This window comes from Schistocerca gregaria, chromosome 4 (genome assembly GCF_023897955.1).
Source record: "Schistocerca gregaria isolate iqSchGreg1 chromosome 4, iqSchGreg1.2, whole genome shotgun sequence".
In the NCBI taxonomy this organism is placed as follows: domain Eukaryota; kingdom Metazoa; phylum Arthropoda; class Insecta; order Orthoptera; family Acrididae; genus Schistocerca; species Schistocerca gregaria.
Genome location: NC_064923.1, coordinates 651,842,104 through 651,865,735, shown reverse-complemented (window position 1 = coordinate 651,865,735; position 23,632 = coordinate 651,842,104). Strand labels below are relative to the sequence as shown.

Here is a 23,632-nt window from a genome sequence, read left to right as displayed (position 1 = left end):
TGTTGTGCCTATCGCGACTCAGCAGCTCCACTATATCATGACACTCAACAGTAAGACAATAAAATGCCAAAACTGTCAGTGGCAAATTTAATGACTAGCCTATGTTTGCCACAACTTGTTAAACATGCTCAAACAGTGAGAGAAAGTCCAGTACAGAAACAAATGAGTGCATACACACTCCTTAGGACAACCACAGGAAAATGACTCAAAAACTAGGAAGATAACCAGGACACCCAGTGTCACAACACTTGTATATCAAATTCAGAATTGTTGTCCATAGCTGGAAACAGGTGCTCTCCATAAAATTTACAGTCCTCGGGTGAGACAGATTCCCAAGCCAGCTTTTATTCCTCCAGATGGTTAAGTGGCTGACACTTTGAATTTCAACCTGTCAGTGTGAACTACATACACCCCAAGCCAGGCTCCCGACTTCAGGTAATGCCGAGTTCACATGGATGTCAACACACCTGTGACAATTGCAGAGCCCAAACTATACACAATTCTGCTGACAAGACCAAACTCCATGAGTATGCCTTGCATGTCCATATATTGTTGCTCGGCTCTGCCTTCCTGCCCTCTAATAGGAAGCATCCTTCAGTTACCCAGCAACTGGTCAAAGACATTCATCGTGTATGGTTACTGTCGATACAAGCAAGTGACTCCAAAATGGAACATGTACAGCTAGTGGTATTAATATAAGTATCTACACCCTGCACCAATTGTTAGGTGTGCTCTTTCTCCCATGTTTTCTAGTTAAGGCAGCCAAAAATGTTCTAAAATCCAAATTTTTTTTATTTGAGGTATTTCACTAACATGTTTTCCTAGTGAAAGTATACATTTCTGGAAACTGAAAAATTAAAGTTACAAGATTGTAATATTTGATTTTTTTAGGGTTAGCACTCTAAAATTTGAAAAATTTTGCAACAACATTTTTGAGTAGTAACGTTTTCATAGTCACAGAATTGATATAAAATGCAATATGTTTATTTAGAAGAGGATCAGAGCTTTCAAATTAGTTTGTTTAATCCTAAAACAAACAATTGTCAATGGGGTTGGATTTTTTTTAAGTGCACATAGTTTTCTTGCATCTTAAATTTTGAATGTTTCCTTATACAAAATGTTTCTACACAAAATACTTTGAACAATAAGCCTTCCAAAGATACAGTTTGAAAAACAAATTTGGTACTTTATGTATAGATGGTATAAAACATATCAAATAAATAAAAGAGAGAAGACAAAAATGTATATTTGTTTTATGAGTGGTATCAGAAAGCAGATGAAACTATCCTACCTTGATCAACCAAACTGAAATATAATTTTGAAATAATATTCAAGTTTTAACGAACACCTATGGTGAAAACTTTGTAATTACTTTTTCCCTTTAAACACCTACAGATTTGTATTTGAGAAAGTAATTGGAATCGGTAAGTCAGAAATAATTACTGTTGAAAATAATTTGTGTTTGGCAGAGGCTTTTAATTTTGTAAACCGTGGTACCCTCACACAAAATTTAAAGTATTATTGAATAGTAGGCAGAGCAGGTTATGGTTTTTATTTTATCTGCATGACAGAAAGCTGTGTGCATCAGTTGTGGGAATTTTGATGACAAAAAATAATTCCCATATGTAGACATGATGATTATGCAAAACATAGCTTTATTGCACGACTGATCATAACCAGGAATAAATCTAATGATTGTCTCTAACTAGTAGTCTGTAATGTATGTGTATATGAATTATATCTAAAAACAAAGTTGATGTGACTTACCAAACAAAAGCGCTGCCAGGTCGATAGATACACAAACATACACACAAAATTCAAGCTTTCGCAACCAACGGTTGCTTCTTCAGGAAAGAGGGAAGGAGAGGGAAAGATGAAAGGATGTTGGTTTTAAGGGAGAGGGTAAGGAGTCATTCCAATCCCGCGAGCAGAAAAACTTACCTTAAGGGGAAAAAAGGGACAGGTATACACTCGCACACACACACACATATCCATCCGCACATACACAGACACAAGCAGACGTTTGTAAAGGCAAAGAGTTTAGGCAGAGATGTCAGTCGAGGCTGAAGTACAGAGGCTCCCGGGATTGGAATGACTCCATACCTTCTCCGTTAAAACCCACATCCTTTCGTCTTTCCCTCTCCTTCCCTCTTTCCTGAAGAAGCAACTGTTGGTTGCGAAAGCTTGAATTTTGTTTGTATGTTTGTGTTTGTGTATCTATCGACCTGGCAGCGCTTTTGTTTGGTAAGTCACATCAACTTTGTTTTTAGATATATTTTTCCCACGTGGAATGTTTCCCTCTATTATATGCATATGAATTATCTTATTTTAAATTAGTCTAAACTTGTAAATACTTTGACATGTCCTATATCCTTGTAAAAAGAGAATTACGGATGAATAAAGCTACTACAACTACTAAATACAAAGAACAATGAACAAAACTCTACGTAGATAATATATACTCTCTGCCAAACCAGCAATTAATCTTTCTCAACTCTACATTGATAATATATACTATCTGCCAAACCAGCAATTCATCTTTCATCTCTTACTTGCACAGTAATACCCCCTTTTGAAGCTGAGTGCTTCTGGAATATTGAGGTACTCGGGCTTAACCTGTCGGCCAGCCCTTGTGATGTAATGATTGGCTTGGAAGGGGGGGGGGGGTGCATGTGTGTTGTGGCAACAGCTGACAGGACAGTCCAGGGCTCTTGAGTCTCCTGGGAGGCTGCAGTATCATTCCTCATTGTAGGCTCAGAGCAGGCCAGTGGAAAAGTGATGGGATTGTGCTATAGAGGTTCATTTTTTTAGAGGTAGGCAGGCTTTAGTCACCCTATGTTGATTTTTTTGTGCCTGCTGTACGCCACTAATAACCTTTGCATAGGATGAGAATTTCTTTGGGTTTTATCGAAGGTCATTTGACATATTGTGCCACAGTAGACACTGAAGGCTTCACATATTGCTCTCTTGACAGCCAAATGATTTTCATTCAGCATCTGTCTATAGTCCTACACTTTGTTTTACACCTATTATGCACACTAACCATCAACATACTCCCAAACTCATCCCCCCCCCCCCCCCCCCCCCAAAAAAAAGGGTTAATATTACATTTAAATGTCTTTGTTATGATAATGATTCTGCTCACTTACTTTATGGCACAATTTTTGAGTGATTGACTGAAAAACATATATTCATGTGCTCTATTGGTCCCATCTCCATTTCCATTGTTGTTCTTTCACCTTTTTGGTCAGACCTTTCACATTTCAAATACAAAAATGCAAGTAAATACAGTTCAAAAATTAACAAAGTTTTGTAACATCAATATTTCTTGATCATATTGTTAAACATATCAGGTGAAATGTAATAAATTCAAGCAAACACATCAGGAGACTAAATCATTAGTAAAAGAAAGAAAGAGTTGTATTGTATGGTTGGCTAAAAGACCATGAGGGATAGACTCGGGCATCTAATCAGAAAGGGCTGAGGGACAGATCACCATCAACAAAGTACGTGCTCTCACTATAATGGCATGCAAACTTCTTATGTAGGCACCTTGGCTATGGTTGTGGGTGTTGTTAGTTAAATATGTCCTTTGTTGTAGAATGATCAAGTGTTACTGTCTATATTTTATACAAATACAAAAAGCTGATATGTATTACTAACCTATGTAGTGTTAAGTATCAGTGCATTAATGTTACGGGTCCAACCTGATAATGCTGCTATGCCAAATGTTGGAATCTTTTGTTGTTTCCATTATGCTCTCCAACCTTACCTCCCACATCCCAAGCTTTTGAAATAGTGGACATAAGCACGCAAATGCCACTGCTAACATATTCATGAGCAAATTTACCATTAAAATACAGGATTTACTTTTAATCATTGTGTATTACAGGTTGCGGGTGTGAAAACACAGAATTTGGTTGCTGCTCAGATGATAAGACCCCAGCAGCTGGACCAAACAAAGAAGGCTGTGGATGTGAAGCATCAAAGTATGGCTGTTGTCCTGATGGGGTGTCAGAAGCTGAAGGAGAAAAGTTTGAGGGATGTGAAGATGCACCCATTATTGCCTCAGGTGTGTCATTTTTCTAATGTTTTATTCAATACACACATCTGATGTAATGAACAATGAAGAGTCACTGTCTCGATGTACAATAAGTAACAAAAATGTAAAATTTCAGGTCATCAAACAATGGAAAATCAAAGATGGAATGTGAAAATGCTGCTCACCATATAACGGAGATGCTGACTCACAGATAGGCACAACAAAAAGACTGTCACAAATATAGCTTTTTACCAGTAAGGTCTTCATCAAAATTAGGCAAAAAACACATACATACAAAACTCACACAAACGAAACTCACACACACATGACTTCAGTCTCGGGGAAACTAAGGCCACATGACTGCAGCCGTGTGTGTGAGTTGCATTTGCGTGAGCTATATTTATGACAGTCTTTTTGTTGTGCCTATCTGTGACTCGGTATCTCCGCTATATGGTGATTAGCAATTTTCCTGTTCACAAAATTACAGGTTATGTATTATGAAAAGAAGGCTAATATAAGATCTGACTGGCTCTAGTTTTGTTACACATATAATTAAGACAGGATAAAAAATATAAATTAAATGAGGAACCAAACTCCTTAAAATTTGTTTCTCACTCTGTTTGAAGTGGTGGCAGTTTCATTGAAGTGGAGATGATGAATGCAGTAGGGTAATATTTACATGAATTCTGATAGTGGGGAGCCACCATTAACAGAAATTTGGCAAATATGAGGGTAATGATGGAAACTGCATATTAAGTCACATGACCACCACAACAAAAAGTTCTGGTTGATGCTTGTGACCATTTCGTGACTATCCTCACCCACTAAATGTAAAATAGCCTGTTGTCTCTTAGTATTATTACATTTGAAACTCACAGTCTTGTAGGCTTAGTCTTCATGAAATACATGTCTTTTGCTATCTTTTTAAGCTGTACTTGTGGCTGATTACCACTTAAATTATAATGCTGATTAACGTCTTCTAGCACCTAAACCTCTGTCTTCAATGAGTTCATCTCCTGTAAAATAATACAAGCAGTGTTCAAAGCTTCAGCTTTTGGTATCATATGATCAAACTGTGTGGGAATTTTGCTTCTTTCTTTTTTTATTCTTTTTCCCTTATTCTTCTTGCTCTACTCATTTGCATTTTTCTTCTGACATTTTCATACAAAATTAGTTATAGTAAACTTTCTTTCCAAAGTGTTCACAACTGACACATAAATTTCAGAGTAAATCACACAGTTGCATGATTTTTGGACAAAATTAGGATATGTGAGACAGTTAATTGTTGTAATTCATATTTCATGATTTGTGTTGGTTGCCCATGACCATTTTGTTTTGAGTATACAAGTGGCATTAGTTGGTTCATTGTCTTGGACTGGTGTCTGATTAGAATATTGTTTCTAAAGACACATACATAATATAAGAGAAAGATACTTTTAGTATAGTTTGTAACTATTAAATTTCTTAAACATCTCACAGAGCTAAAACCTCTACTTCCATAGGCATATAAAATAGTAATTTCTCGACAAAAACACAAAACATAAGATACCTAATCCCAAGCTATAATAGCAGACTGTTCCTTCCCTGAGAGCCAAAGATACATGATAGAATAGGAAGAGCTGAGGATAATGTTGTGAGGGAAGTTTTTCACTGTAGCAAAGATCAGTGTACATAGTCTGTGTAAACTCTTGTCAGCCATAGTTTTCAAAGTAATACTTTAGTGAGCTCAGTGGTGGCAGCTATATGCATATAAATATGGATTCATTGAATTGATTGCCACTCCTGAGGACCTTGGTCCACTGAACTTTTAGGCCATAAATGGCCAGGGAAGCCTGAACTGCAACACCTGAGTAAGTTCTTTCAGAGAAATGGATACAGTAACACACAAATTAGGAAGGAAAAAGCAAACAACATACAACTCCAAAGTAATGCATGAAGGTTTAAAATTACCAGCATATCTTGCCCTTTATAGGAACCTATAACAATCAAGATGATAATGATTCTGAAGAAATGTGGCATCAAAAATATATTCTAACCACTGCAGATATCCATTAGGACTGTACATGCCTGACGTATGCAGTATTCAATGTGAGCATGAGCTGTGGTGCATTTGACAGACATTTTCCAACACTGCTTGAATGATGGTCATGTATTGGATTTTGAATGGAATAATGTGCCATGCAGGGCTAGTGGCCTTTGGGACAGCATAATAAAGGAGAACTTTGAAATTAAGATCAATCATTGCTTCATAAACAGTGGCCAAGGCCATGAAACGAGCCGTGTTCATGATCTGTTACTGCCCTAATTCCCTTTGAGTACACCTAGCCTAGTGACGCACAGATAGCATATGGAGTGGAGCCTGACCGACTACTTTGGGATTTCAGTATAGCCTCAGTCCCCTCTCTCTCCCCTCCTGCTCTGCCCTGAGACACTTAAAGGGGTCAGACTGCTCCCTGATACCACCTACATAATGATGACAGACTTAACTTTGAAATATTGCCAGAAAATTATACAAACAACACTCATCAAAACACCATGCTTTTTATGATCTTGCAAAACTAGAAATTTGATAACTTCACATTAACTCAGCTCAACAGGAAAGGTAATTATATAAATACAACTTATTAATATTAGAATTTAAATATGAAATGAACACAAAAGGCTATTTAGTGTAATACCACATTATGATGTCTCAAAAATGTAAGTTCCACCAAATGGAAGGAGACTTATGTATGATTTTAAATATGTGACATAATAAGAATAAACATTGGGATAAAAATCATCCCAGCACCAAACTCAGTAACACATATATGAACAAGTTTTCCAAGGTTTTCCATTCTCACTACTAACTCTGTGACTTTATCTGCAAAAAAAGAGGGCTTCTCCTCCTAGCAGTGAAGTCTCTGCTTTCAACACCCCATTAATTACTCAGCACCACCCAAGCCTCCATAGATTACCCTACTAGGGCTACAACTCATTTTAATTGAATCAACTGTGGGTTCTTAGTGAAACATTATAAATTAACTAAAAAAAAACTGTTTTTAGCCTTGTTTCACAATTCATTATTAATGTTACTGCACAACCTCCATTTTGGGTCATAAGCCCATTTTCAAGTACAAATGGGCTTATAACCCAAAATATAGGTTGTGCAATAACATTAATAGTAAATTGTGAAACAAGGCTAAAAACAGTGTTTGTTTAGTTAAGACTACAACTTCTTTCAGTCAAGTGCAGAAATCAAATCATCATTCCCTTGATATAGCCCTCACATAATCGAGATTTGCATTTCATTACCCTCCACACCTTCACAACTTCCTTGGCAACCCATACAATATTCCCAGACCACCACCCCTACCCATATAGCCATTTCCACTCCATGCACCTACTATCATATATTCAATCCCCACAGCTGGCAAAAAGTGCATCATTCTTTGCTTCTCATTTTATAACTCCCATTTGCTATTTTTGTATTGAGGTTGGCTACAGATGTGCTTTCTTGGACTTCATACTTTGTCTGATATATATTGGCTTCACCTTGCATCTTTTCCTTTTTATGGTTCTGAGTGGCGTGAACCCTCCTTTCTCCTCAAAGAAAGAACCTGTGACAAAAGCTAAGAGTACTTCACTGTATTGTATGTGATCCCATCACCTGTATTGGGAATTCCACCATGTAGGGTTAAACAAAGTCATTGTACATTTCAAGGAGAAATTCAGAAACTATTTGCAGAGACCTACATATCCTTACTTTGTGACCCATTTTCTAAACTCCTTCTCAGCTTAAATATTGGAATTTAAACAACATAAAGAGTAAATGTAATAACTTGCTGTAAAGGTATGGTAAGGGTATTAAGTGGTTGATAAGCACGTAGATAAGATTGAAAATCTAGGTGAGCTTTCAGATAATGTCCTTTTTCAGAGATAACTACAGTATCAACAAGTGCCTACATGGCTACATTCTCCTGGCCAACTACATTGCACGGGTGCAGCATGTACACAATATGACAGGCGAGAGGTCAGCAAACACACAGAGTATAAATGTGGTACCAGTGAGCTCACTCTGGCATAGTCAGGGGGAGTTGTGTGTGCTGCACAATGATGTGCTCCACAGCTGGTACAATGTAGTCATCTGGCACAGTGTAGCCATGTGAATGTATGAATGTGTCAGTATGTTTATTCTGTAGTCAAAAGTTCAGCAACATTTTCAGTCTTACTTACCTGCCAATCAGCCACTCACCGTCTCAACTATACAGTGAGTTGTTACCCTTACTCCTTCGATTATTTACAGTCCATCAAAATCTTTTGATAGCTATAAATATTGAAAAGTTGAGGATGTATATTAGATGCATACATAAAAACAAATGATAATTATTTAGTACATTTATTTGCCCCTGTCAATGTTTTCTTGATTGCTGTCATATATAAAATAAAACATTCTTATTCATTTATCCATACAATATCTAACACTCTCATTGTGGAGGCCTGAGAAATTGATCAGGTCTGTACAAATTACCTCTTAAGAACAAGTGTTCATGCAACAGAATTCACTTTTGTGTAGCTGCAGCACCGTTGCCACCTACATGTTTTAACTGCTATGTGGCAATGTAAAAATATGTAATTATTACACCTGAGCAGTTTCAGTATACTTAAATGAAATTAGATACTGCAAAGGGGTAAAGCAACACAGATCACGCTAACATAATCCACCTGTTATTTTCTTCCTGTTTCTGTACAAAAATCAAGTGATTTCATTGTATTTCTTCCTTATTTCTTCCCAAAACTTACTCATTAGCGAAGATAATACTCTTCTTTCCTTTGTTATACACAGGACTGGCTGTTGCATTTGTGACTGTTGGCATTATGTTTTATTGCACATTTTGCTATTAACATCTTGTTTCAGGATTAAAGGTTTTGCTTTTATTACAGAAATCTGTACATTACCAAAGTCCCGAGGCTCATGTCGAGATTTTACTGTCAAGTGGTTCTTTGACACTGAATATGGAGGTTGTTCACGGTTTTGGTATGGTGGCTGTGAAGGCAATGACAACAGATTCAAAACACAAGAAGAATGCAAGAATATCTGTGTTGAACCTCCTGGAAGAGGTAGTGAACTATCTATTTCTAAAAACAATGCTAATATTTGTATTTTGGGAGTTTCAATTGTAATTTAAGATGTTAAAATTTTGAAGATTATAAGGTTTGTAGAGTTTACATCACTTTATAATATTTAAGGTATGTACACAGGATGTCCAGCTTCCACACAATTCTTATGATTCTAGTAATGTTTCAGAGGAGTTTCAAAACTCGTTGAATAATCAGAATATTTGTTTTGCATTTTGTGGGAATAAATGAGAACTGAAGCCCACAAACAGGACACAGAAGTTTTAACATTTTCACTCCACCTAAAATATGAAAAACAATAATTTAAATGCCATTACATTAAGTTGATTTATATTAATGGCTTATGAAAAAACATAGTATGTCATGCCAGTGATGATAAAATTTTTGTTAAATTATGGAAAATTGTGAATCCATTTTGCTACTTATCTTGTTAACAGGATGTGGTGATTCAGGTATTCTTACAAAATATTTTACTTGACAAGTGTGCAAGGAGAAAACAATCAGCTCTTCACATCAGTCTCCACAAAGTCCATTGTCACCTCTGCCACTGTATCATCCATATATGCTTAACGACAAGATCATAGATTTCAATTATTATAAGGTTAATCACAATTAACTTTACTATTTTGAAATATTTTTGCAAGATACTTTTTTCCCTTCACCTTGAAGAAATATGTTTCCTGTTACAAAACAGCACTGCCCAGAATTCAAATTCATACATTTGTCTCCACTGACAATTCTGCATTTGGTTTTCATTTGTTTCCATCAGTTTTTAATTTCATTCAGTCATTTACAATCTCAATTTTCTGTGGATACTTTCTATTTCATACATAAACTGAAAATTTAAGTTCTCTAAACCCTGAAGCATTCTGTACTGGTGAGTTCTTGCTCAACACAATTAGTTTATGGATTTACACACACACAAAAAAAAATTCAAAATAAAGCAAAAACTTATTATAAGCCACAAAATGTTATTCTAAACCATTAAAGTACCAACACATTGATTTATAAATACATTTTTTCTTTGTAGATTACCTGTTTGTATCTCAGTGAATACTGAACACACCATTACAAAATGCGTCTTGAGATTTTTGTTACACAGCTTCCTGTTTAGTAAGTAGCAGCAGGAAGATCATTGATAACAATACTGAGTTTCTGTGATCACACAAACAAATCCTTCCCTTGGATCATTACAGTTCAGAAGTACTAAAAAAGTTAAAATATGTAGTTCACAGATCAGTGCAAAACATCAGCAACTGTCACAATTATGTCACAATGAGTGTCACTTAAGTGTTTTGAAAACTATTCCATGTTACAGCATGTACAGTCTGTTATATGATCTGGATTTGTGTACCTAGTCAGCCAAAACTTAACATGAGACGTGATTAACTATAGTATGCAGACAACCACAGTGAATATAATATTATTTCAGTTTATGTATTATGAATTTTGTGTGTGTGTGTGTGTGTGTGTGTGTGTGTGTGTGTGTGTGTGTACACTCTTACTAAATAAGTTGAACAGACACTTGTTTAGTATAGCCAGTTATGTCGCTGCCAATGGTACAGTTAACCTTTTTTAAAAATAATGTAATGATAATGTATGACTCTTATGACTGTGACTATAAGGTAGATAATTAATGTTCTAATATTACTTAGTGGGGCAAAAGAGGTGGCCTCATCTAAAATACATATTCAGATGGCAGCTTGGAAAAATAAAAGAGAAGTACAGCTGTAACTCAGTTGCAATGCCAAATCATAATTCACTGTTGCATTCACATCTAGTAAGGGCAAAGTCATAGTAACTGTGCTATCAGAATAAACAGACAGCAGTGTTGATGGGCTGATCAGGCACAGAACATATTTTAAAAATGTTTGATTTGTCTTCTTTTTAGTGCTATTTTCTTCAGAAAATGTCCTTCTAGCATTAATTATTTATCAGTTATCTGTCTCTCTCTTTTTCCAATCAGTTTCTGAGTTGTTGATAGGTTGTCTTTTGATGGTTAAACTGAGAACTGTTTAATGTTAATTTAGCCAATCTACTGTACCAGTAATAAGTATATTTTATGATTGCAGAGGCATGTTACTTACCTAAGATAGCAGGTCCCTGTGAAGGCTACTATCCAACTTGGTATTATGATTCGGAAAGAAAGCAGTGTGGTCAGTTCATTTATGGAGGTTGTTTGGGTAACAACAACAAATTCCAAACTCAAGAGGAATGTGAGGCACTTTGTGTCCTCCCTGATACCATTGGTAAGATACTGCAATAATTTCTCTTCTCTGTTAAGAAAGTAATAAGAGTTGTGGCAATAAAGAAACCAGATTGGTTGTTGCGCATATTTCTGATTTTATTGATGACAAAGAGAAGAGTGGGAAAATAATCTTGGAACTCTCCCTGACATACATATAAAATTTCACATTGCTGTGGTGGTTAGTCTGGTTATAAAACTTCCTAGAAACGGGTCTTGTGTCTGAACTCTGTCAGAATTATGGTACACTCTAAAGTGGAGCAATGTGCTAACATCAAATTCCTCACAAAACTTGGAAAATCTGCCACAGAAACTTACAATTTGAGAAACAAGTTTATGATGATCAGTGTCTATCTCATGGGTGTGTTTATGAGTGGGTTAAGAGGTTCATGGATGGTAGGGAAGATGTTGAAGACGTCCTTCCACTTTGAAAACTGGCGAGAATGTGGAAAAGGTCAATATGATTGTTCAAGGAGGCTGCCACCTGAGCATTCAAGCAATTTCAGAACTTGTCTGCATCAATAAGGAAACTATATTATGAGAAGGAAAGTTGCTACTCACCAAATAGCGGAGATTCTGCACTGCAGATAGGCACAACAAAAGGACTCTTACAATTATAACTTTTGACCATTAAGGCCTTCATCAACAATAGACACGCATATGCACATGCACACACACTCATGCAAACACAGCGTGAGTGCATGTGCCTATGTGTGTCTACTGTTGATGAAGGCCTTAATGGCCGAAAGCTATAACTGTGAGAGTCTTTCTGTTGTGCCTATCTGCAACTCAATATCTCTGCTATTTGGTGAGCAGCAACTTTCCTTCTCATAATATTGTTACATTCCATCCTGGATTTTCCATTGTTCAGTTAGGAAACTGTTAGACAAATTCTGCATGACGATCTGGGCATGACAAAGGTTTGTGCTAAAGTGGTGCCAACAATCCTCTCAAGCGAGCAAAAGCAACATCGAGTGGACTGCTGTGCTGACACTCTTGAAAATGTTGAAAATGACCCTGATTACCTCGGCAAAGTAATTATGTGTGATGAAACATGGATATTCCAATACAATCCAGATACTAAGTGACAATCGATGCATTGGAAGAGCCCACAATCCCCTAGGAAGAAGAAAGTCCACAGGAGCAAATCAAAATTTTTAAAAAAAGGATGATTGTTTTCTTCAATGTCCAACAGATTATCTACATTGATTGGGTGGCTGTAGGTCAGACTGTCAATCAAGTTTATTATGTAACTGTTCTGAAAACCCTCTGTGAATGTTTGTGACGAAGGAGACCAGATCTGTGGAAGAATCGCTCATGGATTCCTTGTCAGGATAACGTTCTGTCCCCAAGTACAATGTCTGTGAAGAGATTTTTGGTGAAAAACAACATTCCAGTGATGGAACGTCCATCCCATTCACCTGACCTAGCATCATGCGATTTCTTTCACTTCCCAAAACTGAAGTGTACACTTGGAGGAACCAGGTTTGTGTCTATGGATGAAGTGAAGGAAAATGCTACGACCCTCGTCAGCAACATTACAGAAAAAGACTTGCAGCACTGCTTCCAGCAATGAAAATTCGCATGAAGTGGTGCAGGGATCAGAGAGGGGACCACATTGAAGGGGACTACATTTCAGTTATGTGTAAGTTTTTTCAATAAAGTGTTAGAGCATGAATCCAGTTTCTTTATTGCCACACCTCATATTAGTGTTATGGAAGTTTAAAATTGTCATTTCTGTAACAAAATTTTAAACTGTGATACTAATATGTACACAGGTTTCATTACACCATAATGTTTCTCGTTAAAGAAATGAAAGTATATAGCACTTAGATGTACTGAACAGTGCATCAATGAGCAATAAAGGAACATAACCAGCAGTTCTACAATATCCATGGTGTGTATCAGTTCTTTAAGGGTGTTGTGTTCCTAAAGAATTCAGTAACAGTTAAACAAGTTAAAATCTAGGGTACCAAACTGGGACAGCAGTATGGACAGTGTAATATTTTTTTAATATTCACTGTTTCTTATATGTTGCTATAATCATGCTTAGTTTGAGTGTCTTCTTCCTTGATGAAGGTATAAGTCCAAACTTCAGATGATGGAATCAAATTTGACCATCAGAAGTTGTTTTTCTTCCTCATTAGATTTGAGTGAAACTGTTTAATGAACATTAGCATAATCCCTTGCTGCAATGCCTTTTGTACCTTGACTTCTGTCTTTGTCTACGCTTGTTTTCCATCAGAACTGCTTTAAGATTTGTGTGCAATTGCATTAATGGCAATAGTTTCCACACGACATTAACAATTAATTTTGTACCTGACTACCTTGAAAATATTGTGGAAACACTTGACACTATTCAGCAGAGGTTGAACTGGAAGGGCTTCATATGCCACACAGAAATTATTATGATTTTCAGTTAATATAGGAGTGTTATCTGCAGACAAAACTGGTGGAGAGTTTTTGTTGTTCAGCAAATCATTAATAGAGAATAGGTCATTCAGGGGAACCCTATGCAATTCTAAGCATAATTTACTTTTAATGAATAGGCAGTTATTCTTTGTCTTATCTATATAAAGACAGATTGTTTAATGTAGTTGCCAATGGACTATTTGACTAATTTACTTCAAGGTTTTACGCAACACTCTAATGAACATTGGGACAGACATAGGCTACATATTTATGATGTATAAATATGTTTAATTTGTGAAGGTTAAACATTATCGACAAAAATCTCAAAAAGTTCTTGACAAATTTACTTCAGATTTCTACTGATACTCTAGTGAATGTTCAGACTGACATAGGCTACATATTTTTTGTATGGCAATCCACAGGTTTTCTGTTAAAATAGACTGTGAGGAAGAAAATGCTGTGTTGTGCTGTGCAAATGTGCAGTTTTGTTTTCTTTCTTGCAGCTCAGCTTCAACTGTGATAGCAAAGCATGTAAACCATTAAACAAATTGTTTCTCATATATATATATATATATATATATATATATATATATATATTCTTTCTCCTTACATGAGGTGTGTGAGAAAAGCAATGAGACTGATTTTTTATCTACCATTTTTTTTAATTTTTTCAAACAACAGTATTGTCCTCTTCAAAGTAGTTCCCTTCGGCAGCTATACACTGGCAGAACCTTTGTTCCTAGCCTTGGCAGCAGATCTGGAAAGAATCAACTGTTAGGGCCTTTAACATGTCAGTCACATTCTTTGGAATGTCCTCCAGAGACCCAGAATGACATCCTTTTAAGACTTTTTTTTTCAGTTTTGGGAAAAGAAAAAGGTCACAAGGACTCAGATCAGGTGAACAGGGGGGTTGTGGTTCAACAGGAATGCCTTTTGAGGTCAAAAATACTGCGATGGAAGTGACCATGTGGCAGGGGGCATTGTCACTTGTGTGCAGTGTTCAGTCTCACTCGAATCACCCTTTTCTTGAGCCTTTCAAGAACATCTTTGTGAAATGCTTGGTTGACAGTTTTTCATGGAGGAACAATCTCACATGAGCATGCACACGTTCAACATTTTCATTGGTTTTTGAAGTTGAAGGTCTCCCTGGGCCTTCCAGAAATGATTTGAGCCAGTGGACAACTTGTACTCTTGATAACAAATGTTCCCCATAGGCACATTTCAAATTTTCAAATGTCATGCTTGTGGATTCGCACAGTTTAACACAAAATTTGGTGGCATCAAAAAAATCACATGATGACTGTATGGAGCTGAAACTCAGATTGAGCATCTGGAAGGGGTGAACACTCTGGTGTACACAATTAGCACAACACAGCTTTGCCAGATTTGTCGTAGTGTTGTCAGTCTCATAATATTCCTCACACATCTCATATGTAATTTCAAACAAAAATTGTATAAAATATTTTTGATGGCTCTGAGTCACAGTCATTCAATATTTTTTGAAAGAATAAACTGCTATTTGACTGTGTGTTATTGTATTTACCTTCTGTGCTATCTAGATTTTGTCTTTTATGCTATTATCGAGTAAAATGCTGAAATTTATTAGACGCTTAACACATTATAACTGTTACCTGCTTAGGACTGCCATAACAGATATAATGTGTTAATGGTCTAAGAACTTTTTAGCACTGAACTTGATAATGGCATAAAAGTCAAAACCTAGATAGTACAGAAGATAAAAAAACACAGTCAAATGCCAGCTGATTCTTTTGAGAAAAAAAAAAGGAAAAGGAAAAAAAGGATACACAACAACATGCTGATTTTCTTTGTCAGTTTTACAGAAAACAGGAAAGGTGTATTTATGGTTTATTGGCTTACAATTAGAATATTTCTATGGAACATAAATTGTGCAAAACTTTGTAATACTACTTATTTTCAGACTGAAACTATATAAAATACTTACACTGAAGCTACTGTCCTGACATATCCAACATCTGGAGAGATTTCTCCCTCGTATCCCTTGTACCAATGTTCCCAACCCATTTACCCATTCATTTTAAGTGACTTTGTTTGCAATAGCAGTAAACAAGGCTCAGTGTCAGAGAGAGGGGTTAGAGGACATGAAACGGGGTGGGGTGAATGAAATGGACACAGAGAGGGGTGAGGACCAGATGGACAGAGAGAGGAGGGGAGGAGGTGATGCACAGAGACAGAAGGAGGAAGCCTTACATGAAGCCCAGTGAGCAACTTCAGTGCCACTGTGGACGACAGCATACTGTAGCCAGAGAGAGGAGTTGAAAGGCGCATTCACAGTAGAGCCACACTATCCCACAAGCTGTGCACTAGGTCAAGTATGGGCAGAACGCAATCCTTTGGTGGCTTGACGCTTGTCGTCGTTCGTAAGGGTGAAACAGTGAAGGGGTGAGGAGAAGGTGGGCAGAGAGAGGGGGGGGGGGGGGGGGAATTTGGGAGGTATATCCAATTCCTATACATATTTAGCAGTTACAAACTATTGCGAGGTGCACTGTACAGAATAAGCCCATAAGTGCTGCCCTTCATTCCATCTTTATCTACTATATGGATTAACAATGTGGTTTATGAAATAAGAGACCTTCATAAGGCACAAAAGATTCCTATAACTACAACAAAATTATTCATGACATCCACAAAATTTTGAAACCAAATTGTTTATATGAAATAATCCCATGGCTTGTAATCAAGTTACATATTTGGGGAGCAGCAGCTTCTCCGAATACTTTTGACAAAACTGGCAAAAGAGAGATAAAGCAATAGTTTCTTATATCTCTTCATGATCCTTTTTGAGCAGTGAGTTAACTCCTACTTATTTTACTGCATATGTGAAACATTCTTATTCTGCTTAATTATTAAAGATAGTGGATGTCCTACTATTTAATGACTTTCGAGGGTATCCCATCCAAAGCTACAGAATTTTTTATTTTTTAATGGTAGATGCATGTGAGCAACCAAAAGATGAAGGTCCGTGTAAGGGTAATTACCGAAGGTGGTTCTTCAACAGAGAAGATGGTGTGTGTGAAGAATTTGCATATGGTGGCTGTAAAGGAAACAGAAATAACTTCCTCACTGAAGCAGCTTGTCATCAACAGTGTTTGCAACCTGGACGAAGTAGGGGTAAGTAAATTCATCATAGAATATGTTCAAGATGTCTCAGTAAAAAAATTACTTATGTAGTTGAGATAAGCTGCGACACATAGTTGTAGACAGTTTTAAAATTTTTCATGTATTATAACAGAGGTATAGGATTATATAACTTTCTTTCCAGGCATCCAGGAGACATATCCTCATATTAAATATTCTGCCTTGCTGTGTTACAAACTTTGTTTCAGCAGTAATGGATATTTGTGCTCTTCCGAAGGATATGGGTCCGTGCCTAGGTGCTATGTTGCGTTGGCATTATGATGCTGAACAGAAAAGATGTCAGCAGTTTGTTTATGGTGGTTGCCAAGGCAATGGAAACAGGTTTAAGACTGAAGCCGAATGCAAGTCTAAGTGTGAAGTCTCTGACATAATGAGAGGTATTCAGAAATCAATGATCTGTAGGCACGCATTGTGGTATCTTTCACTTCTGTAGCATTATTGCTGCTGATGGTGATGTTTGTTGGGAAAAAGGCTTTTGTGTTGTTGCTTTTGCATCCCATCTTCACTCTCGTTACTGGAATGCTGGGGAAGGTGTATGTTTCTCTTTTATTTGTGTAAAGTATTTTGCATGCTACCTGTTGAGGTACTATACCACAAAACTTACAAAATATTTATATTCTTACAGACATGGAAAGAGAACCCAATTTTTGCAAATCAGAAAATTTCTTCATTGGAATAAAATGTAAAAATTTGCCATTTCTCCATTTACACTTTATCTGAAAAATAAGTTTTCTAAATCAGCAATGTCTCATAAATTGGATTACAAATTCCAAATTGCTCAAAGTCTTTAGGTAATTGTACTTTCTATGGTGTAGATGAAATTCTTTCTTTTGGCTCTGCATTACAAAATTTCAAAAAGCATTATATTTATTGCTTATGTGTACTAAGCTTTGTTAAGTTGGCCCCCATCAACACTCATTATAACACCTTGTATTTACTCTTTGCCAGAATATGACCTCTCATAACTCAATCTGTAAGCTTCTTATGTTCCTAGAATCTGCCATAAAATGACATTTATTATGTCTCAGCATCTGTACATAACATTTTTACATATTTTAAAATATATAATTTATGTTCTGTTACTTCTATTCAACAATTTCATTAGTGTCAGTGAAACTACAGATCCGAACACTATTGAAGCATAATTTGTCAAAGTTGATTTAAACACCACAGTGTTTTACCAAATGAATCTGTTTAAATGGTGTACCATGGCTTTCCTTCATGTGTAAACTCATGTGCCCAGCCAATCATGAAAACTCTTCTCCTTAATATGGGATACAAATCACACAGTGCCTTGGCACTTTTCCTTCAACTACATAAAGCTGTTACAGCAAATGGAAACAATTTTTTTTCATAGTTCAATGTTGGAGACTTTTGTTCTTTAACAATGTTAATTTGTAAAATTCTTGGGAAAGTATGCATTTCACAATATGTCAAGGATTTTGGCATAACTCTTCATGTCAGTAAGAGCTGTATTGTTGCACATGATTACAATAAGTGAAAATATTTTCCCTTTCTATAATGCAGTAAATATAGTTCCAGTGTCTTCCTGTTAGTATGATTTAAAGTTGATTCACATCATACTTCAGGAATGCAACATCAAAATATCACACAGTACATTTCAAGTAGTGATATCCACACAGAATGTCAACAAAACAGGAAAAGATATTGTGAATGTTTTATAAGGACTTAGATATTTTTTGCTATGAGAGTTCTACAAAAGAAGCAGCGTATCTGAAATCGAAAAATAATTTAGATTTTATAACGTGCAGACAAATAAAAAGTCTACTCTGTGTCTAAATAAGAACATAAATAGATAAAACAGTCAGAGATTCAGCTGTACAGAAGAAGAAAAAATACAGTTATATTCGATTTCTTTGCTGTTTAGGAAAAAAACACAATGGATAGAGTGAAAAAGCTGTACAAATTGTCATCAAAATATCGCTTAATGTGTTTCTATGTATATATTTACTTGAGAAAAAAATTGATTATTTGAAATGTTTGCATGATGCTCTTTGTATTCTTTCACTCTCAGCAATGTGGAAAATTTACCATACAACTTCCATAAAGAATATCCATAGTGAACCTTTATAACAACAAAAACAATCAGTTATTGACAAAATTATTTAATTGTAAATAAAATAGAAAGAAACATTCAACATGGGAAAAATATATTAAAAACAAAGATTCCATGACTTACCAAATGGGAAAGTGCCGGTAGATAGGCACAATAAAAAGACACACACAAAATTTTGAGCTTTCGCAACCGGCGATTGCTTCATCAGGAAAGAGGGAAGGAGAGGGAAAGATGAAAGGATGTGGGTTTTAAGGGAGAGGGTAAGGAGTCATTCCAATCCCGGGAGCGGAAAGACTTACCTTAGGGGAAAAAAGAATAGGTATACACTCGCGCACACACACACATATCCATCCACACACATATACAAACACAATCAGACATATTTAAAGGCAAAGTTGTTTGGGCAGAGATGTCAGTCGAGGCGGAAGTGCAGAGGCAAAGATGATGTTGAATGACAGGTGAGGTATGAGTGGCGGCAACTTGAAATTAGCGGAGATTGAGGCCTGGTGGATAATGGGAAGTTCCCATTACCAAGCGGTGGCAGAACACACACATAAAAGACTGTTGTTATTGGCAAGCTTTCAGAGCTTTCCTCAGACAGAAGGGTTGAAGGAAAAGGAAGAAGGGTAAAAGAAAAGGACTGGAGAGGACTAGGAAAATTGGTAGATTTCTGGAAAGTCACCCAGAATCGCGGATCAGGGGAGACATACTGTACAGGGTGAGAAGGAAAGCTCTCAGGTTTTCAAATCTTTGCCGATGCAGTCCCCAACAATCAGTCTTTCCTTCTCATCCTGTACGGTGAGTCTCCCCTGACCTGCGGTTCTGAGTTACTTTCCGAAATCTACCCCTTTTCCTAGTCCTCTCCAGTCCTTTTCTTTTACCCTTCTTCCTTTCCCTTCAACCCTTCTGTCTGAAGAATAAGCGACTGGCTCCGAAAGCTTACCAATTACAACATTCTTTTATATGTATGTGTTCTGCTGCCGCATAATGAACTTTTCTTTGACCATTAATGAACTGTACTATCATTGTTAGTTACTTAACTCTGAAACTATATTTCATCTTTTTGTATCACAGATGGTGTCTCATCACCTCAATTTCATCATTCAGTAAGTGAAATGATGTCTGTCTAGTATGAACATGCTTCCATTTGAGGATGTGATGCCTTTCATTCCAGTCCATTGATGGCTAGTATGAATCAATCTTTATTTGTATTTGGGAAAAATAAACACTAGCTTCACCCAAAATTGAAACTGAAAGGATGGTTGGAACCTCCAGACACACATGCTCAGTGGCAGTAAATAATATTCAGACATATTATCAGCAAAGACTCCAAACAGGGGCTGTTTCTTCTCTTCATTCTTGTCATCTGATTTTACTGACACTAATTTCATGGTTTAGAACAACATTTCCTTTGATGGTTATAAACAAGAAGTTGAAATGCGTGGAAGGTGAGGAAGTGAAATAACATAAATATGTCTTAAATTAATAGTAGTAGGAGACAGATATACGTGGGATGTTATTTATGTTTGATATTAGTGGAAACTTGTTTTATGGAGTATGTACTGATGTATTATTTAATATACAAATTTACAACTTCATTTTAGTTTGCTATGTTACTGTTCATCTTATGTGCCCAGTATCATTACCTGTATGCTATTTCAGGAATTATTTGTAGAACTTTTGTTTAGTTCAAAGCACATTATAATGGTCACGTTTATTTTAGCTGCCTGTGACTTCCTGAGCTTATCTTTGTTTCATTGAAAACCCTACAACAGTAAGTCTTAATAAAATAATGCATTTGCCAAGCATGCACATTATGTTACAAGAAAGAACAAACTTAGTAAAGATTATAACACTCACCTCTAGATAACAGAAAATTATATTAGATTCTACAAACACTCATTTCTATATAAGTAATTGCTCTCTCTCTCTCTCTCTCTCTCTCTCTCTCTCTCTCTCTCTCTCTCTCTCTCTCTCTCTCTCTCTCTCTATCGCACACACACACAAAATTGAAGTTGGGAGGGGGAGAGATTACTCCAATTGCATATCTCCATGACATGTTTATGTGCCAGGCATAATTAATTCCCATTACCATAATATAATATGTTATCTACATCATCTAAATCTCAGTATGTCTGCTAGGTTGTCTACATTTTCTTGATAGTGGACTGACATCAGAACATAAGGAGATCCGTAGAGCTATAAAATCGCCACTTTGCAGAAAGTAGCATTTGACAGTTTCCTAAACAAGCCACGACAAGAAGCAGTTTGTCACTTTGCAGAAAGTAGCATTTGACAGTTTCCTAAACAAGCCACGACAAGAAGCCTACAGTTGTCAGTTTAACTGAGAAGGAACTGTATACTGAAACCATGAATGTGCAAGGCAAAAAATTAAAGTGAGCATTGTCAGACTACAACCACAGAACCTCCTACTTAATACAGTGTCTTCAATTACAAAAGTTCCTTTGGAGTTGACTGTCAGGAGCATTGATGTGAACATTCTGGTGCTTTTTAAATATGTGTTAACTTCAACATAGTTTTATTCGATGACAAGTACAATGAGCAAGTAGCGTGGCCTGATGGAGTGAAAGGACTTCCCATGTTTCTTCAACATTTCAGTATGCTCTCTCCTAATATCCAATTGATGATGGAGTCAGGGCAAGAGGGCATACTATTATTATTTGTTTTGGTGTAACGGAAAGTCAAGAGAATGCTGGCACGTAGCATGTACCACAAGCCAACTGAAACAGATCTGTATTTGCAAGCTGTAGGAGACTAATTCACAGAACATGCATAACTTTGGACTGTCCTAGGCTGCCAGGTTAAACTTAAGGATGGTTTTCTGACTGGGCGGCTATTCAAGAAAAACAGTTTCATCATGCATTCCATCTAAAGTGTGGGAACAAAATGAAGAAACAGAGGCACCCACAAATGATTAGATTAGATTAATACTAGTTCCATGGATCATGAATACGATATTTCGTAATGATGTGGAACGAGTCAAATTTTCCAATACACGACATAATTAAGTTAATTTAACAACTCTTTGCCTTTACAAATGTCTGCTTGTGTCTGTGTATGTGCGGATGGATATGTGTGTGTGTGTGTGTGTGTGAGTGTACAACTGTCCTTTTTCCCCCCTAAGGTAAGTCTTTCCGCTCCCGGGATTGGAATGACTCCTTACCCTCTCCCTTAAAACCCACATCCTTTCGTCTTTCCCTCTCCTTCCCTCTTTCCTAAAGAAGCAACCGTCGGTTACGAAAGCTAGAAATTCTGTGTGTGTGTTTGTGTGTTTTATTTATTGTGCCTGTCTACCGGCGCTTTCCCGCTTGGTAAGTCTTGGAATCTTTGTTTTTAATATGACAACATAATTAAGTTAATATAACAATTTTTTGTTTTTTTAAATTTTTTCTTTTTTTTCTTAATTTATATCTAAAAATTCTTCGATGTAGTAGGAGTTGTCATTCAGAAATTCTTTTAATTTCTTCTTAAATACTTGTTGGTTATCTGTCAGATTTTTGATACTATTTGGTAAGTGACCAAAGACTTTAGTGGCTGTATAATTCACCCCTTTCTGTGCCAAAGTTAGATTTAATCTTGAATAGTGAAAATCATTCTTTTTCCTAGTACTGTAGTTATGCTCACTGCTATTACTTTTGAATTGAGTTTGGTTGTTAATAACAAATTTCATAAGAGAGTATATATACTGAGAAGCTACTGTGAATATCCCTAGATCCTTAAATAAATGTCTACAGGATGATCTTGGGTAGATCTCAGCTATTATTCTGATTACACGTTTTTGTGCAATAAATACTTTATTCCTCAATGATGAGTAACCCCAAAATATGATGCCATATGCAAGCAATGAGTGAAAATAGCCGTAGTAAGCTAATTTACTAAGATGTTTATCACCAAAATTTGCAATGACCCTTATTGCATAAGTAGCTGAACTCAAGCGTTTCAGCAGATCATCAATGTGTTTCTTCCAATTTAATCTCTCATCAATGGACACACCTAAAAATTTTGAATATTCTACTTTTGCTATATGCTTCTGGTTAAGGTCTATATTTATTAATGGCGTCATACCATTTACTGTACGGAACTGTATGTACTGTGTCTTATCAAAATTCAGTGAGAGTCCATTTACAGGGAACCACTTAGTAATTTTCTGAAAGCCATTATTGACAATTTCATCAGTTAATTCTTGTTTGTCAGGTGTGATTACTATACTTGTATCATCAGCAAAGAGAACTATCTTTGCCTCTTCATGAATATAGAATGGCAAGTCATTAATACATATTAAGAACAACAAAGGGCCCAAGACTGACCCTTGTGGAACCCCATTCTTGATAGTTCCCTAGTTTGAGGAATGTGCTGATCTTTGGATATTATGAGAACTGCTTATTTCAACTTTCTGCACTCTTCCAGTTAGGTATGAATTAAACCATTTATGCACTGTCCCACTCATGCCACAATACTTGAGCTTGTCTAGCAGAATTTCATGATTTACACAATCAAAAGCCTTTGAGAGATCACAAAAAATCCCAATGGGTGGTGTTCG

The 23,632-nt window shown here is 36.4% G+C and overlaps 1 protein-coding gene across 1 annotated transcript in view; it reads left to right on the top strand.

Moving 5' to 3' along the window:
• The window catches only part of LOC126267391 (papilin), a 1,111,154-nt gene that overhangs the window by 978,707 nt on the left and 108,815 nt on the right, over positions 1-23,632 (top strand). The window contains exons 24-27 of the mRNA XM_049972582.1: positions 3,893-4,072; positions 8,966-9,142; positions 11,233-11,409; positions 16,788-16,967. Coding sequence (XP_049828539.1) covers positions 3,893-4,072; positions 8,966-9,142; positions 11,233-11,409; positions 16,788-16,967 — 714 coding nt within the window. The remainder of the gene's footprint in view (positions 1-3,892; positions 4,073-8,965; positions 9,143-11,232; positions 11,410-16,787; positions 16,968-23,632) is intronic.